Raw genomic sequence first — 16,999 nt, forward strand, 5'->3', positions numbered from 1 at the left:
GGCGTAGTACTCAGGGTGCTCCGGCCGGGCGTGAGTGGCCAGATGGAGACGATCCGCCCGTGCTCGCTCGCAAACGGAGCCGGGGTCTTGGGCACCGGCGTGGGATTGGAGCTCCCTCAGCGGTCGGTGGTACGCCGGTGGGAGCACAGCAGGTCCAGAGATGGACTGGACGGGCGGCCAAGGCGGGTGTTGTGACGGCGTAAGTGGAGGTAAGTGGCTCGCCGTCCAGAGCTCGGAGAGCCGTTGAGCGTTGGATTCAGGTGTGCCAATTTCGAGCCCTCGAGGCTAGACAGTGGCGCTAGCCTAATGTGGGAACAGAGAGTCCTCGGAGGGATGGATGAGATGCTGAGATGCGAGAGCTTTTCGGACGACGATCCAAGAGGGACGGAAAGGAAGAGAGGGTGACCTATCGGGCACCGAGCAGGGGTCGTGATATGGCAGCGTGGCGCTGGATGGCGTCGTTCAAAGCGAGAGAGCAGCCGTGGAGTAGGCGGTGATGTGTGTAAGTGGCTGCAAGATTGTGCAGGCACGACACAGTCAAACGGCGGAAGGATCAAAAAGAATCGGGACTGTGGTCTGGAGTTGGTTAATTGATTGCATGCACGCAGGGGGGAGTGAATAGGAATGATGGGAAAATAACATCGGGCGGGAAGGTGTGATGAGGTAGGTAGGTAAGGTAGGTAGGTAGGTACCTTGTGCGGCGAACTTGGTGAGGGCCAAAGAGTGCTGGCATTGGCTTGGTGGTGATACTCAAAACGCTGGCTTGGATGGCGCAAAGAAGGACATGCAATTGCTTCGGAAGGAGGCGGGGAAAAGGTCAGGAAAGACACGAGGGAGACTGGAAGCTCGAGGTTGGGTATTTCTTGTCTTTTGCTTCCACGACTGATGGGTTTCGAGGCGGCCCAGCCCTGTCCAAGATGTCCACCTCAGTTCTACCTTTGGTAAGGTATGTTGCAGAGCAGGAAGCGGTGGAAGCAACAGCCGCAACAGCCCGGCACCACAATCTGCACGCACTCACACCTGTTGCTCTCACACGCACAGCAAACCATGGACGACAAGGGCATCATCATCAGAGGCGGTCGGGGGAACCCTGTAATGCTGCAGCCAACTTCCCAGATTGGCTGGAGATCCACGATCCGCCCCGTTCCCATTGGCTTGTCGTGGGAATCGTGCCCTACCACTGGTTTGCTGGTTGACAATGTCCAGTGGTCGACGGGAGTGGGTGTTGTCGTCCTCTGAACGAGCCTCCACTGTCACTGTCCTGTCCCTGTCCGTCTTCCCGTGCCATCCATCCCAACAACGCAACGCAACGCAACGTAGTCAGGCACAGGAGATTGGAAAAAAGAGAGAAGAGGCGCGCACCAGAAAGAAAAGTGCAGACAGACCGGCCAGGCCTGGGTGACGGACAGCCGCATGATGGGAGCGAGCGCCCATACGCAAAGCAGCGACAATCAATCCACCCACGACCAGCCACATCTTCAATCGTTCCAGCATGCCACGCACCTCAAACGCTTTCTGATAGGCTCATTGGCTTGAACCCCCGGCCCGTCTCCCGCCATCTGGCCATGCATCAGTACCCGAAGCAGGGCTTCTCTATAGCAGCCGACCAGAAAAGACCCTCTCCAGTCCCTCGTCGTCATCGCTACGCATTGAGTCGGTGAAGGTCACCCTGCAACCGATACCGCTACTCGGGGTCATTCAACGCACAAAGCCCACCTTTCTGCATATCGGCCTCCGCGACACTTCTTCATGACCGCCGAATTCACCGCGGCAACACCTGCGGAGGCGATACGCGAGCGTACGCCATAATTGCGCCCCGATGCTGGTCATGTTCAACCTCCTCTCTCGCTAACCCGCCGTTGCAAACGCGTATCCATAATCTGCCCCGGCCCGGCCTCAATCTGCTCCATCCGCCTTACACAGCAACGGCCGCCCGACGCAGCCGGAAATTGTCGTTACACATGTCTCTTCAAAGCGACCGCCGAATCCTGGACTTATCTATCTCTGTATTTGCAGCCTGCTGCTCTTCGTACACAGCGCAGCTCCCCTTCCCTGGCGCCAAACCCTTCAATCTAATCACGACATGCCAGCAACCGTCGTCCCACGCATCACCCATTAATTGGCTGTCGCTCGGTCTGCAAACGCTCTCGTGGCCCTGCCCTCCCGTCCACTCTTGTCTAAATTTCGAAAAGAATGCGAACCCAGTCCGGGGACCGTCAGATATGTCCTCGTCACCCAAACCACACGCGGGTTGCAGAATCACGGGACCCTTCTGATCGGCGCTAAACCTTCTGCTTCGTCTGATCTGAATGCCAAAAGAGATTTGTCTCACTCAGCTTATCATATTGGCCCTCTATTGACTCACACGTCTTTACCGCCTGTTCGGGATGGTGAGCGGAAGCTAGTTTCTCCCGAACGGGAGGCTTCCCAGGGCAGGGTTTACGTGCCCATCCCCAAGCTCTTGCCGTCGAGCATATGCTTGCGCGATGCCCTGTCATCAACTTTCTTGCTGGGACGCTAGCACCGGATCCAACCCTTTGCCGGTCATATCGAACTACCCCCGGTCAATACAGTTGATTTTTCGCCCCAGCAGTCCGTGCGCCATTCGAAAGTGCTTGGTTGGAGTAGGAAAGACAGCCATTTCCCTAGTCCATTGAGCAACTTCAACCACTTTCGATAACGGACCTCTGCTTTGCTTATGTCCCTATTCCTATGCCACTCTCTACTCCCATCTAACTAACAATACTCGTTTCTTCCCCCTCTGCCTTTCTAGTAGTAAATTTCACGGAAGCCAGAGATATGGCGCAAAAATCCCAGGAACAGTGACTGCAGACTTTCCCCCCTTCTTCTTTCTCTTTAGCGCCCTCCATACCAACCAACCAACCAACCATGGCCATAGGTTTGAATGACAGTAGATTAGAGCAAACCCGGATGCTTCCTGCTTGTCCCCGGAGCCACAAACGACCCAAACAGCTGGCAGTCGTGGTCTGGCATTTGCGCCATATGCATGTGACAGTGTGCACACTTCTTGAGACCACTGGTGCAAGAATCTGACGTGGCAGGAGGCCAGACCCTTTTGGGGTTTAGATCGGGGTCTTCCCGACCTTTCTAGCGCCGCATCGGGTTCGGCTGGCTGTTTGCCGGCTGGAACATCCTTCCAGGGTCCTCTCCACCCATCCTCGTCTCCCACGTTCTCGGGTCGTCCCACGCAGGAATGTGCCCTTAGACTCTGAGGGCCTATGCTAGGGGGGCGTTTTCAACCCGGGGGATTCCAACAGCAGGCCTTGGAGGCATTAGCGGGATAGATGAGGAGTAGGTGCTTGGCCATCACGAACTTGTCACACCAGCAGACGACTTGGCAAACTCCAGGCCATCCGTTGCCTTGCGTGACTGCTAACGCAACTCAATGTGGTGGTTCTCGCACCAACCACGGGGGGACTGCCGAAAAAGAAGTTGAAAAGAACGCACCCACGTCTTCCACGGCCCCAGAGGGCGGTCGAACCGTTACGGAACAAACGGGGCGTTCTGGGGCCACAGGAACCACGCGGGAACCACATCCCAAGGTGAGTCAACTACGTCGCGAGCATTAACAAGTTGGAGAAAACGAGACTAAATAGCTCAATGACCTTGGCATAGAACGAACCCGTCCCCCTCTTTCATCGTGGGCAGTCCAGGCAGGCTATTCCGTTTTGCTCAGCTTCCACTTTGAGTGTACACGTTCATCCACACTACTCCCTTCGCACCGCTGGTTACTCATGCCGCTTCCCTTAAGGTCATCTTCCGTCCAATATGCAGACCAAGGAGGAGAGAAATGTAACCCTTTAGTGCCGTCCCATGCTCAATGAGGATTTTCGAAAAAACCAATGCCTCAATAAAATGTCTGTTTGCCCCTTGCAAACGCGCTGTGTGACCCGTCTCTGCGTGTCATTGAATCAATCGCTATGCTGGTTGGCGGTTTCCCATACATCGCACCGCCTGTCGCAGAAATTTGCAGCGCCACCCGCAACGTCTCCAATTGCGTGGTTTCCTGGTTTCCACTAGGCGCGGCTTCATGTCGCCACTAACCACTTGCACATAAATGCCGCAAAAAATAAATTGTCCTTCCGTCTCGAGGGTAATTAGCATCGAGCGGCTTCTTCAAACTTCCTCATTCTCCCAATCCTTTTCACTGAACATTGGTCCTTTGCGTGCGCCGCTAGCCTCAAGTTTCGAGAGGAACTCGGGCGGAACAGAAGGAATGTATTTGCGCGCCCGCTCCCTGTTAACACCTCCGAAGCCTGCCCCATACGAGACCAGCATGTCCGTTACGGATGGCAGCGTGAATGGTAGCATCAAGGCCGGATCCATGAGGAGATTCTCCGGCACATCCTCGTCTTCCTCTTCACTCTCATTTCCACCTGGGCTCTTATCCGCCTTGCCAACGGTGTTGTCCGCATTACCACCATTTGCATCTTTCGCCTTGACCGGCGTTGAGGGGGCGCTCTTGCGGTCTTCCTTTCTGCGCACATGCTCTGCTTGAATCGCGTTGAGATACTTGAGGGCGCTCTTCGGTAGTCCCTTCTCGCCGACTTCGGGCCTGTAATGTTGCGCTGCGTGGATCAGCTGTTGTGGGCTTAGCCGCTTGAGCTGTTGCAGTGTGCCCACGAGGGCCTCGAGGTCGTCGGCACCGAGTGAAGAAAAGCACTGCAGCCATTGCAGAAGCTGAATGACAGGCGCAAGATGCCGCCTCGCCGCGTCCACCGTCGTTTCGCCAGAGGACTTCGTCTCGCCTCCTTCGTAGTGCTCGGGTTGTCGGTTGTTGGTTCTAGCCCAGTCCTCCAACGTCGAGACGTTCATTCGGATTTGCATCGCTTTCGTCCGCGCAAGGTACTTTCTGTTAGACATTATGCGGTTGAAAAGCTCTGCTCCAAGCCAGTATAGCAACTGTGAGACAATCTGCGCTGTGATAACTGAGTGGATGTCGTAAAGATCCAGCACAAACAATGTGGATGACAGCAGGGAGGTGACGTTGCGCGGAGCAGGCTTCGCCCTTTGCTTCGGGGACGGTGGCCGGAAGCGCTTTTCTAAGGGTTCTTCCTTGACTTGCGCTTTGCGCTTGAAGATTCTCCATTCGTTTTGGAAGGCAATATCCTCGAATCCGGGAATGGTCTCGTGGTCGAGCATTGCAGCGTCGAGAACCTTGTCTAGTCGCCTTTCCGCATCCCTGACAATGAGGATGAAAATCTCATTGATGAGCTCTGAAAGTTGAGCCTGGAACTGAACCGTTGCTTCCACAAGTCCAGCGTCTTTCTTGAGGTAATGAAGCAGTAAGGTGGCATTAGAAATCCAGAAAGCCAAGATCGTCATATCCCATTGATACTGCTCCACGACATCATTGATCTTGTCCATGGCTGATATCATCAGCTTAGCCAACAGGTCGGGGCTAGAGTGGTAGTGCGCGTATCTCGCACTAAGGAAGATCATATTCGCAGGAACCGGCTTCTGTGCGGGAGATCTTTGAGGCGTCATATTGGTAATGACAATGTCTAGAATGCGGTCAAGTTCGTGTTCTTGGAACACAAACATTTGATCATGCAGACAGCGAGACCAATCGAATTCAGGCTGCTCCTCTTCGAACTCATCGGTAGCCTTATTGCGTCAGTACCAGGGTTGGGAAAGAAAGTGGCTAGTTAGAACTTACTTCTGGCTGATCATCCATGCCAACGTTACCCAAGTCAACTTCGAGATCGCGTGCACTGTCCATCATCATTCGTCTGCGCAACTCGTTTTCGGCCATTTCCTCTTCAAAGCGGTCTTGCGAAAAGCCAGGGTTGTAGAAGTCATCTGTTCCCGCATTGCCTATGTTGTAGCCACTGTCGTGCAGATAGAAGGACATGTCACTGTCCGGTGGCACGAAGTCGAAGGCCGTCCGGCCAGACGAGGTCTTTTGCTCGGCCGATGCCCCATTGTCGAGGAGGATCTTGGCGATGCTCTTGTGCCGGTTCGTCATTGCCCACATAAGCGCGCTCCATTGATTCCGGTCTTGTTTGTCGACGTCAGCGCCAGCGTCGATGAGCGCCTTGACGACACTTTCGTGGCCCTGTCCTCAATCAGCAGATGCGAGATTTGGCCGGTTACTTTTGACCCACGAAGCAGCTCGCGTATATGAGCGGAGGGGTTCCGTCTTCGTCGGGCGCATTAACGTCGACGTATTCTTTGGCTTTCCCGCCGAGTATGCTGCCAATCCTCTCGGTGTCGCCGTTACTCGCAGCCATGTTGAGTGCCTTTTGCAACAAGTCTTTCTTCTCATCTTCGGGAAGCTTCTCGTCGGCCAGTATCGTATTCTCGTCATCGAAACCCGGGCCAACCCGGTGGGCGGCTTGGGCGGCGAGCATCTCCATCAGACGTGCGTCGCTATTCTTGGGACCTGTAGTGATATCTTCATCGTACGTAGAGTCGTCTAAGCTCAGATTGCCAAAGTTGAGGGGCTTTGCAAGTACGGGCGTGGTCAGAAACTGCGATTGTCCTGGCAGTTGGGTGTTAGCCACGCATCATCTTAACATGTCAAGAATTGCAGGCGAGGGTCTCTCGCGGATAGAGGGGTACGGGGAGGGGGAGGGGGAAAGGCGACTTACCCTGCCAACCATCATACATTTCCGTCTCCGGTACCAGCTCGCGTGGACGATGACTACGATCGTCGAGAGACTTGGGCAAGTCTGAGGGTAGAGGGCGAGGCTTCTGTTCGTCGCCAAGTCCACCGTTAACGTCCCCGAAGTCCATGGTGGGAGGAGGGGCAGCTAAGAGGCCCGGTAGGCATTAGTCGGACGGGGGTATCGGTTTATGCGATGCGCGATTCGATTCGGTGCGATGTGGAAATGTTTGGCGGGAAGTTTCGTGTGAGAAGCAAGCTTGCTATGGGTGGGCATGCATCCGTAGTAGCAAGACGAAGGATAGAAGCGGAGTTGTCGTCGTTGTTGGACCTTCGTTGGTGGTGGGTGCCGTATGTCGATGCAGGTTGTTGATGTGTTCAAGTCGGCAGCGCGGGATGCGAAAAAGGGCCGCGGGCTCGGCGTCGTGTGATGAGGTTGTCCTGCTGGTTGCTGTCCAGGTTATGTGTCTTGCCCGCCGCCCGGTGTGTGCGCATAGGTACGTGCTGGCCTGAGAGTCCCACAACGGACCCAATTCAGGCAGATGAACGTCCCGTCACGTCGTCGGGTCCGTTCGGCCAGGCCCTGCCCGGCGACCAGCTTGCTGATGTCACTAATAAATTGCCCACAGCACGGCACCAGTCCGCTAGACACGCTCCAAGTCTTGTAGCTGGTGGGCATCAAGCCCCCTGCACCATGGGGAAGAAGTGCCCAACTGCGGACCGTGCGTCATCTGAGCATTGAGCTGCCCCGCTGAGCCCCTAAAAGTGCTCAGTGAGATACCTCCCTATCTTACCTTAGCGGGAGTATAAGGGACTTAGTAACGCTCGCCCCAGGCTAGTTAGGCATACCTAAAGCCTATAACCCTCCCCTAAAGCTAGTAAAGTATACCTTAAGTTTATAACCTTTATTAGATTAATAAACTTCACTAAGTATAGTTATAAAAACCTATAAAAGTATATAAAAATAGTTTTACTTTTTTATAGTAATATTCATAATAACATTAATAATAAGTACTACAAATATTATAATTACTTATAATTAATATTTAATATATTTAAGAACTATTTAACTAAATAAAAAGATTTTATATTATATAATTAAAGTATTACTTACTATAATACTATAATACTATAAACGATATATAGTTATAATATATAGTATACTATAAAGAAAAAGTCTATACTATAACTATACTATATGCTACTATAGTTATAATATATAGTATACTATAAAGAAAAAGTCTATACTATAACTATACTATATGCTACTATAGTTATAATATATAGTATACTATAACGTGATTGATATGCGAGTCGATCAGACAAGCGAGTCGATCACCTTAGCAAAATTATAGTAGGCTGCACGCGAAAATTTGGTAAGAAATTGTTAGTACCATCTTAATCTTAACAATTTCTTACCAAATTTTCGCGTGCAGCCTACTATAATTTTGCTAAGGTGATCGACTCGCTTGTCTGATCGACTCGCATATCAACCACGTTATACTATATAAATATATATTAAAAAAACTATTAAAGTATAATATAATAGCTTTTAACTAAATAAAACTTCCTATTTTTATATTTTTAAGATTACTAAGTCTTTTTAAATACCTCTAAATAGAAAATAATAATACAATACTCTTTAAATTTTAAAAATTCTTAATAAATTCTAGGTTATTATATAAAATTCTACTTTTAAAATATTAGGTATAACTGTTATATATTTAAAACAAATTAATAATAGTATATTTAGTATAAAAAATATCCTTTAGTTTTAAGTTTCTAATTAAAAGTATTTTTTTATAAAAGTTCTACTTTTTAGCTTATCTCTTATATATTTTTAAAGTTATAGAAATTAAAAAACTTCTCTTATACTTTTTATGTTTATATCTAGCTTAAATCTCTCTAGAAAAGTTTATATATTTAGATTTTCTTAAAACTTTTATATATTAATATATTTAAATATATAATTAAATAAATAAGTTAGTTATATTAACTTATTAAGAGGGATTAGATTTAAATTTTAAACTTATGAGACCTTCTAAAGGTCTAAATAAGCTTATTTTTAGGTATTTATAGAGGGATAGAAAGTAGAATCTTAATAAAGGAGTTAATTTAAGTTTTAAAAGAATTTATATTAAGTAAATCCTTAGAAAATCTAGGGAAATTACTAATTAGCTTAAAAAAGTTAAAAAGATCTTAGTTAATATTAATTTTAGCATTAAAAAGCTAAATTATAAAAAAGAAATTAAAAAAAGGTTTAGAAATAGTAAAATTAACTATAAAGCTAATGAAGCTAACTAGCTAATTATAAAAAGTTTTAAAAGTAGAAATAAAATAAAAAAATAAGTTTTAAACTTATAGAATTAAAAAAAGAAGCTATTTTAATACTAAATAATAATGTTTAAGCTTAAATTACTTAAAGATTAAAAGAAATATTAACAAAGGAATAGAAGAAGTTTAAATAAGTATTTTAATCTATAATAAATTAAAGCTACTTCAAAAAAAACATAAAAATACTACTATCTAAATCTTGAGAATTAAAATATTTAAATAATATACTTTTTACTTAGATTAATTTATATATAGATATTAAATAACTAATTAAAAAAACTAAGTTATTAGAGTAATATTCTAACTATTATTCTCTTATTATTATTTAATCTTAATTAATAGCTGGCAATTGATACACGGGCATCACGAATTGATACACAGGCATCACTCTTATCCGGGCATCACTTTTAAGCCCATCTATTGGCCCAAATTTTTTGTTAGTGCACTTCCATTCTGCTAACCACCCTACAAGTATTACCGCCCAAAACATTCTTTCTGCCACCTAGCCCCTAAACCCCGCAGTTTGACGCGTCGTAACAATCTGCATCAATCATCAACGAATCTATACAAATTCCATCCATTACAATGGCTTCGCCTATTACAGTATCTGATTCGTCATCCCAATCCCAACGGAACCGAAAGCGTCAAGCTCAAAGTCCCAGTTCTTCCAACCAACCTCGCCCCGAGAAACGTCAACGGCAACACAGAGAACTCCGGCATCCATCACCCACACTCTCCACAAGTAGTAGTGGTTCCAGTATCAGCCCATACTACGGGGCCGGTGATGATAGAGCACTTGATAACATCTTTGCTTCACACCCTCAGTCATTCACTTCCGTCCCAGAACCTCATGGACTCCGGGGACACGATGATGCTGCTATCGAGACGTAAAACAACCACAAGATTTGGCTCTCCCTTCAATACCCTTCCGGTCTCCGCTGGCAAAAGGTCAAAATGCCTATGCTTGGTCCAGAATATGGCCGATTACCTTCTCATCAATGGAGCCGCCCACAACCAACTACCGAACAACGCGAACCAACTCCCGAACCAACCCCAACCGAGTTTACATCTGCATTAAACATTATTCGGAAGGTGATTGGAAAAGAGAGGGCCTTAACTGAGAAGGCTGCTCGGGCATGTGAACGCGTCCGACGATATCGAGAACGAATGGGTTATTCACCCCACTCTTCAGCAGCAACTTCAGTTGCCTCCGATTCTCCTCCACCCTACTCGCCTCCCCGCTCAGCTCAGCCTTCGGCCAGTCCCGCACCTTCAACCACACCACGTTGTTTATCCGAAAAGTCCTTCTCACCATCCCCAATTACAATTCCAAACCCACCGATTCCAGGCGACCCAGAACCCTCAATGGATGCCCTTTTCGACCGAGTCAATACATTTGCAAAAACGCATGGGTTTGGTCTTGTACGACGTAACGGCCTTTCACGTAAGGGTCGAAAAATCAGGTACACTTTTCAGTGTGATCGATTTGGTGACCCTCGTCCAAGTGAGGGTGCTGGTATTCGACAACGGAAGTCCCGGAAATGTGGGTGTCAATGGATGATTATTGCAGAGGCCCTGGAAGAGGGGAAGTGGCTTTTACGTTGCCACCCAAAGTCCGAACACAGCCAACACAACCATGGGCCCAGCCTTGATGCTTCTGCACATCCATCACACAGAAAACTGGATGAACCCACCAAAACTGCTATTGAAACAACAAGCCGCCGTGTCGGTATCCGGGCTCGCGATGTACGTGCTGTTGTCCAAGAACAGTTTCCCGACTCTACTTTCACACAACGGGACATCTATAACGCTAGGGCACTCATTAACCGCGAAAAATTAGATGGGTACTCGTCAACTGCGGCACTGATTAAGCTTTTTGATGAGCGCAGTATTCCCTATGTTGTGAAGTGGGCGGATGACAATTCCAACCGGCTCGTTGGTCTTGTATGGACTTTTCCCTACTGTCTCCAGATGTGGAAACGATTTCCTGAAGTTATCAGCTTCGACAACACATACAACACTAATCGTTTCAAACTACCGTTATTCCAAGCAACGGGACACACATGCCTTGGGTCCGTTTTCAATACAGCATTCGGCCTTATCGATAATGAGCGCCTTGAAGGGTTTCAGTTTCTTTCCGACAGCATACGTCAACTTGCCATTCAGAACTCCATTCGCCAACCTGATGTTATTATCACCGATTACGATAAGCAGATGAAGAATGCCTTAAACCAACAATTCCCTGGAGTACAGCAGCAACTTTGCATCCACCACATCAATTCCAATGTCCTTCTCAAGGCTAAACAGAAGTGGCTAAAGGATAAGAATCACGATAGTGATTCCAGTGAATCCGAAAAGGAGGACCCATCCACAGCTATAACTGAGCTTAGTGATGAGGACCGGGGATGCATCCGTACCCCAGCAAGTAACAGTATTCCTCATACCTATCGTGGGGTCCTGGATATGTGGAAGCTTGTTGTATTTGCTGAGACCGAGGAAGCCCATGAAAAGGCCTGGGCCAATCTCTGCAAGGAATTTGATGACCAGAGGCCAATTCTGCGCTACTTGTATGGGACATACATGCCTGTTAGGGCACAATGGGCCCGCTGCTTTATTCGCCACTACCGGAACTTTGGTGTCCGTGTCACTTCAGGCACTGAAGCAAGCAACAACAACATCAAGGGCTACCTACTCAATGGCCTCAGTCATCTGTATCGGCTTGTCGATGTCATGCAGGATATGATTGGGGACCAGAAACAGTCCTTTGTTCAAGCTTGTGCCCAGGACGAGGTGCTGGCTAGTCGGGAGTACAGTCGCAGTCGGTCTGAATACCTTGGCGACCTTCGGACCATGCTTTCATCAAAGGCCCTAGGTCTGATTGTGAAACAGTACCTCTTAGCTAAGAAAGCCCTGCCGACTGGTCGGAACCCAAAACCAGTTCCACTTGGGGATTGTATGGATGATTGTTCGGTGTCTGTGGAGTATGGTATCCCGTGCTGCCATAAAATCTACGAAAAGCTCGTGGACTCAGCTCATTTAGTAAGTGGGAAGTTCATCCACGATGGCGACTACGGGAGACCACTTCACAGGACCCATACCGTCGGATCCTGGACCCAAAGATTGCCGGGGCTCTTCGTGGAAGGCCCAAGAATACTGCAGAGGTAGTGCCCCCTAGGTTGGCCATCCGTGAGGAGGAGAAAGGCAAGAAGCCGCCTCGGAAACAGCCTCGGAAACAGCCAGCCAGTCAGCCTTCATCAGGACGTCGACGTGGGCGACCACCTGGAAGCCGGAACAAAACGGTAATAGGAACTACATCAGGGCAATCTAATCAAGTAGGTTTATCCCAGCGGCAAACGCGGAGCCAGGGTGTTCTTCGTACAGGTCAAACAACGGGTGTGCGTATGAGTGGGCGGCAATTACAGGCCAGTATTCGCCGGAGGCGGAGTCAGTGGGAACTGCTTGGGAGTGATGAGGAGTAAATGGGATTTAGGTGTGTTTTAGGTTACTAGTATATTGAATGGATCGTATCAATTGAGATTTGCAGAATAGCCAGGTGAAGGCCCATTTGAGATTTGCAAAAGTAGGGGTTGTGTGGCTAGTTTGGCAAATCTCAAAAAGCCTCGTGAGGAGCAGCCGTAAGCGCAGTAGGAAGAAAATAGCTGAAATGGTAGCTGTTAGGAAGCGACCGCTCACCGCCTTGGGCGAGAAGTAGTAGTGGGCCTGATTTTATTTGGGCCAATAGATGGGCTTAAAAGTGATGCCCGGATAAGAGTGATGCCCGTGTATCAATTCCCTAATAGCTAAAATAATATTTAGTTTTTTACTATATTTTAGCTATAATATTTGATTATATTTAAAAAAAAATATTAAAAAAGTTCTTTTAAATACTATATTTAATATTAAATATATAGTTTTTTATTTAGTAGTTTACTTAATAACTACTATATATATGCTATTTTATAGATATATAATTTAATAAATAATTATATTGTACTATACTTCTAATATATAAGTAGTATATAGAAAGCTTTTTAAAATACTTTATATTTTGGAACTACTAAATAAAATATTAAAAAAATAGTTTCTTTAGTATATATTTATATAGTACTTAAATACTATATATACTATATAGTTATACTATAATAGTATTATAATAGTACTATAATAATACTATAATACTATAGTAATATTATAGTAATATTATAATAAGTATAAGATTTATATATACTATAAATAAATAAAACTAATTATATACTTTATATAATACCAAAATCTATTTTTAAATAAAGTTCTTAAATAATCTATACTATCCTAAAAGTTTAAAATATAGTCTTTTTTACAATTATTACTCTATAATATATAATTACTAATAAGTATAATAAATATATTAGTAATATTTCTAGGAATTTTATAAATTAAATCTATCTATATTAATAAAATAGTTAGTAATAGTTTTAAGTATATTAATATTAATATAATAATATTATAATATATACTACTTACTTTTATTTATTTTAATTTAGATTTAAAAGATTATTAATTATTTAAGCTTAAATTTAATTCCTATATAATATTATTAATAATCTCTAAATATAATTTAGAGGTATATATAGCTTTATACTTATTAATTATAGCTCCTAAAGTTTCTATCTTATTATAAGGCTTTTCGTTAAGAAAATAAGGTTTTAACCTTAACTTATAACGTTTAAACTTATTTTCTTTCTCTTTAATATTATATTTAGCTACTTAATTAAATATATTACTAGAATACAGTTTAATATATTAAAATATATTATTAATATAAGTAAAACCCTTAGCTATATCTTTATTATTATTAAAGATAGAAATAGCTATAATATTTAAAATATAAGAAAGTATTTTAATTAGTAGTAAATTAATAATTATAAAATTTAAGGCTATACTAATACTTACTTAAAATTTTAGCTAGTATAAACTAAAAGTATAATTTATAATTAAAGCTTTAAGTTATATATTTAAATATTATATATATATATATATATACATAAACTTATATAGTACAAAGAAGTTTAATTTATAGTTTATAAGTTAAAAATTATAACTTATTAAAGCATTATAGAGGCTAATATATATAGTAAATTAGAACTAAATAGTTTTATTAGTAGTTTATTATTAATACTATTAGTATTAATAGTATCACTATTATTATTACTTATTAGTAATAGTATTAATAATATTAATAGTATTACTACTATTATTAGTATTATTAATATTATTAGTATTATTAATATTATTAGTATTATTAGTATTATTAAGCATTTAAAAATCCTTTAGAAAGTAATAATATTAATACTAATAATATTGATAATATTAATATCTACTTTACTACTATATCTTGTAATAGTAATTACTTAACAATATAATTAGTAATATCTACTAGCTTTACTAAGTAGATACATAATAAGAAAGTAACTATAAGTTCTATAAAATGTTTAAATCTTATTATACTTCAAAATAAGTTTCTAAAATTATTACCTTATTTATATATTTTAAAGTTTATAAATAAACTAAGATCTTTATAGATACCTATTTTAAGTATAGAAAATATATCTATAGTAATTAATAAGAAGAAATACATATTACTTAGTAGTTAGTATACATAGTAGTAGCTATTATTAATATTATTAACCTAACTATTAAGAATTAGAAAGCTTAGTAGTAGAGATATTAAATACTATCCTTTTTATTATATAGCTATATATTATTATTAATATAAGAAAGAAGAAAAGTAAGTTAGAAAGTAAATAAGAGGTAGATAAGATATATAAACTAACCTTTAAGTTAGGAATACTACTTAATTTAGTTTAATAGTAGGGTAAACTAGCCCCTAGTAAGATCCCTACTCTAGCCTACTAGTTAAGACATACGCCTAAATCACACGCCTTAAAGCCAGAAGTTACACACCCAGTAGCTAGAGCGTTTTTGCAACGCATTAATCAGGGTCTTTGCCTAGGGACGGTTTCATTCAGACAGTCCAGAGTAGCAGAAAGCAATAGCATGGATCGGCCTGTTCGTCTGTACGTTTTGCTCTCCCACATACCGCCCGCGTGCGTTCTTGTTGACGTCTTCCTCCAGCTTGGGTCTCATGATCCCAATGACGCGCCTTCGCGGATGTTTCTCCTTGATTCATGGTGGTGCCAAGAATCCACTTCCTCTGCATTTCAGCACCAATTTCGTCCGTCTGAACTCTCGTCGCCTCACGGCGTGACGGCACCCAAGACACAGCCATATTACAAGTACACCGACGATATAGTGTACATTTCACAAAACGCGGTGAAGGATATACCTCGCCTGTCAGTCTCTGCGAGAAAAAAAAAAAAAAACTCATCGCTACTCTCAAGCGAAATATCCCCCACGCTGACTCGCGACTCGATCTCATTCAATAACCAAGAAAACGATAAATTGATCTTCCCCGAAATCGCCATTCATTCCCGCGTCTTTTCACCGGCCGGATCCCCTGGTGGTGGCGAAGCTTCTCAAGTCCCTCTTGGCGAAATGGAATCGGCTCCGCTTGGTGGTGGAGACGTCTTGATGGAAGGCGTCGAAATGTTCCAAATTGGGTCATGGCAGTTCCGTCAAGTGGACCCTTCCCCGGCCATTGGCTCACCACTTTTTGCCCACAGTTTCGAACGGTGCATGCCGTGTGTTTGGTTCGATCTTCGCTTGCCCTTGAAGCTCTGGAGACTGGAGCTCCCTATTTTTTTTTTTCACTGCCAGCCAGCCAGGAAGACTCGGTGCCTCAGCCCCAAAGTCCCAAAAAGCTTGAACGATTTCAATGGGGCCACCGTTCGCTCAGACGCGATCGAAAGAGCACTGGCTTTACTGGGAGCTTCCCAGACCGCCCCAGATGTTGCGTGAGAAGCTTCCACCGTCGCTTCCGTTCTCCTGGGTTCCAGGACTCCCCCGTCGGTCTGGCCTGCTGGACGTTGTCCAACCACCGTGCTGGCTCTTCAATGCTGTGCTGCGACTTGAGCACCGCACTCGACAGGGAACAACAGTCGCCAGAAGCAGTTTGTCGTATAATTACGCACGCGAGAAATCCAACTTGCGTTTACAACATACATATGCCGTCGGCGGCGAGCTACCCCTTCCACACTAGCGCTGACGTCCAATAGGCGTCTGCCTATAGCCTGCAGCACAGCAGGCCATTAGGCGCTCATCCGTGCATTCGCCGCCCAAGCTCCCTACGCCGTCGTCCACTAAAGGATCAGCCCAGCCGGCAACTTCAAGCCGTCTGATGGTGCTGCTTTGTTCCAAAAAAGACGGACGGTTGGTTCTAGGCTCTCTACCTCCACTGCTGGGTTCATCAGCCTCAATTATGGCCAGTGGTCGGTTACTCATTATGTTATTAACTAACTATAACATATATATAGTATCCATGTGAATAAAATAGCTTAATTCCTTCTAAATTAGAGTCTAACGTAAGGGGTCTTTTAAGGAATAGATCCTAACGTACTAGAATATTATTAGTCTAAATAAGTAGGTTAGAAGTAGGTCACCTTATACCTTCCTCTAAGCGTAAAGCTACTTTAAATACTTAAAAGTATTATAATATACCCCCCTAAGTTTAAAAAAGCCTAAAAACCTTAATCTGATATAACTAATATCATAAAATCTAAATATATATATATAAAATACTATAAATAAATATAAAAAGAGGTAATTAATAAAAAAAACCAATAAAAAAGATAACTTTATAGCTTTATTATTAAGTTATAAAAAAGAAGAGAATCTTTCCTCTTATATATTTTTTATTATAGTTAAGATTATAACTACTAAAGTAGTAATTAATATTATTACTTTACTTAATAGAAATAGAGGCTTTTTATTAGTTTAAATAGAAAAGTTAAAGTAGTTAATAAAGTAGTAATATAATAATAATAATAATAATAATATCTTTTATACTACTTCTATTTCTTAATTTTCTTTTTCTATCTATATTACTACTAATATATATATATATATACTTACGCTATAATTATAATACCTTCTTTTTAC

The 16,999-nt window shown here is 43.6% G+C and overlaps 1 protein-coding gene across 1 annotated transcript; it reads right to left on the reverse strand.

Moving 5' to 3' along the window:
- Nucleotides 1-3,242: 3,242 nt before the first annotated feature.
- CGGC5_v008997 (Dilute domain-containing protein) lies at nucleotides 3,243-6,759 on the reverse strand (the record flags this gene model as incomplete). Its single annotated transcript, XM_032020397.2, has 6 exons — nucleotides 3,243-3,283; nucleotides 3,336-3,390; nucleotides 4,144-5,628; nucleotides 5,681-6,079; nucleotides 6,129-6,505; nucleotides 6,615-6,759. The coding sequence occupies 6 exons, from the start codon at nucleotides 6,757-6,759 to the stop codon at nucleotides 3,243-3,245; spliced, it is 2,502 nt and encodes an 833-aa protein (XP_031882702.2).
- Nucleotides 6,760-16,999: the final 10,240 nt, after the last annotated feature.

Source organism: Colletotrichum fructicola (genome assembly GCF_000319635.2).
Source record: "Colletotrichum fructicola Nara gc5 chromosome Unknown KSG_Nara_v1_contig05, whole genome shotgun sequence".
Classification (NCBI taxonomy): domain Eukaryota; kingdom Fungi; phylum Ascomycota; class Sordariomycetes; order Glomerellales; family Glomerellaceae; genus Colletotrichum; species Colletotrichum fructicola.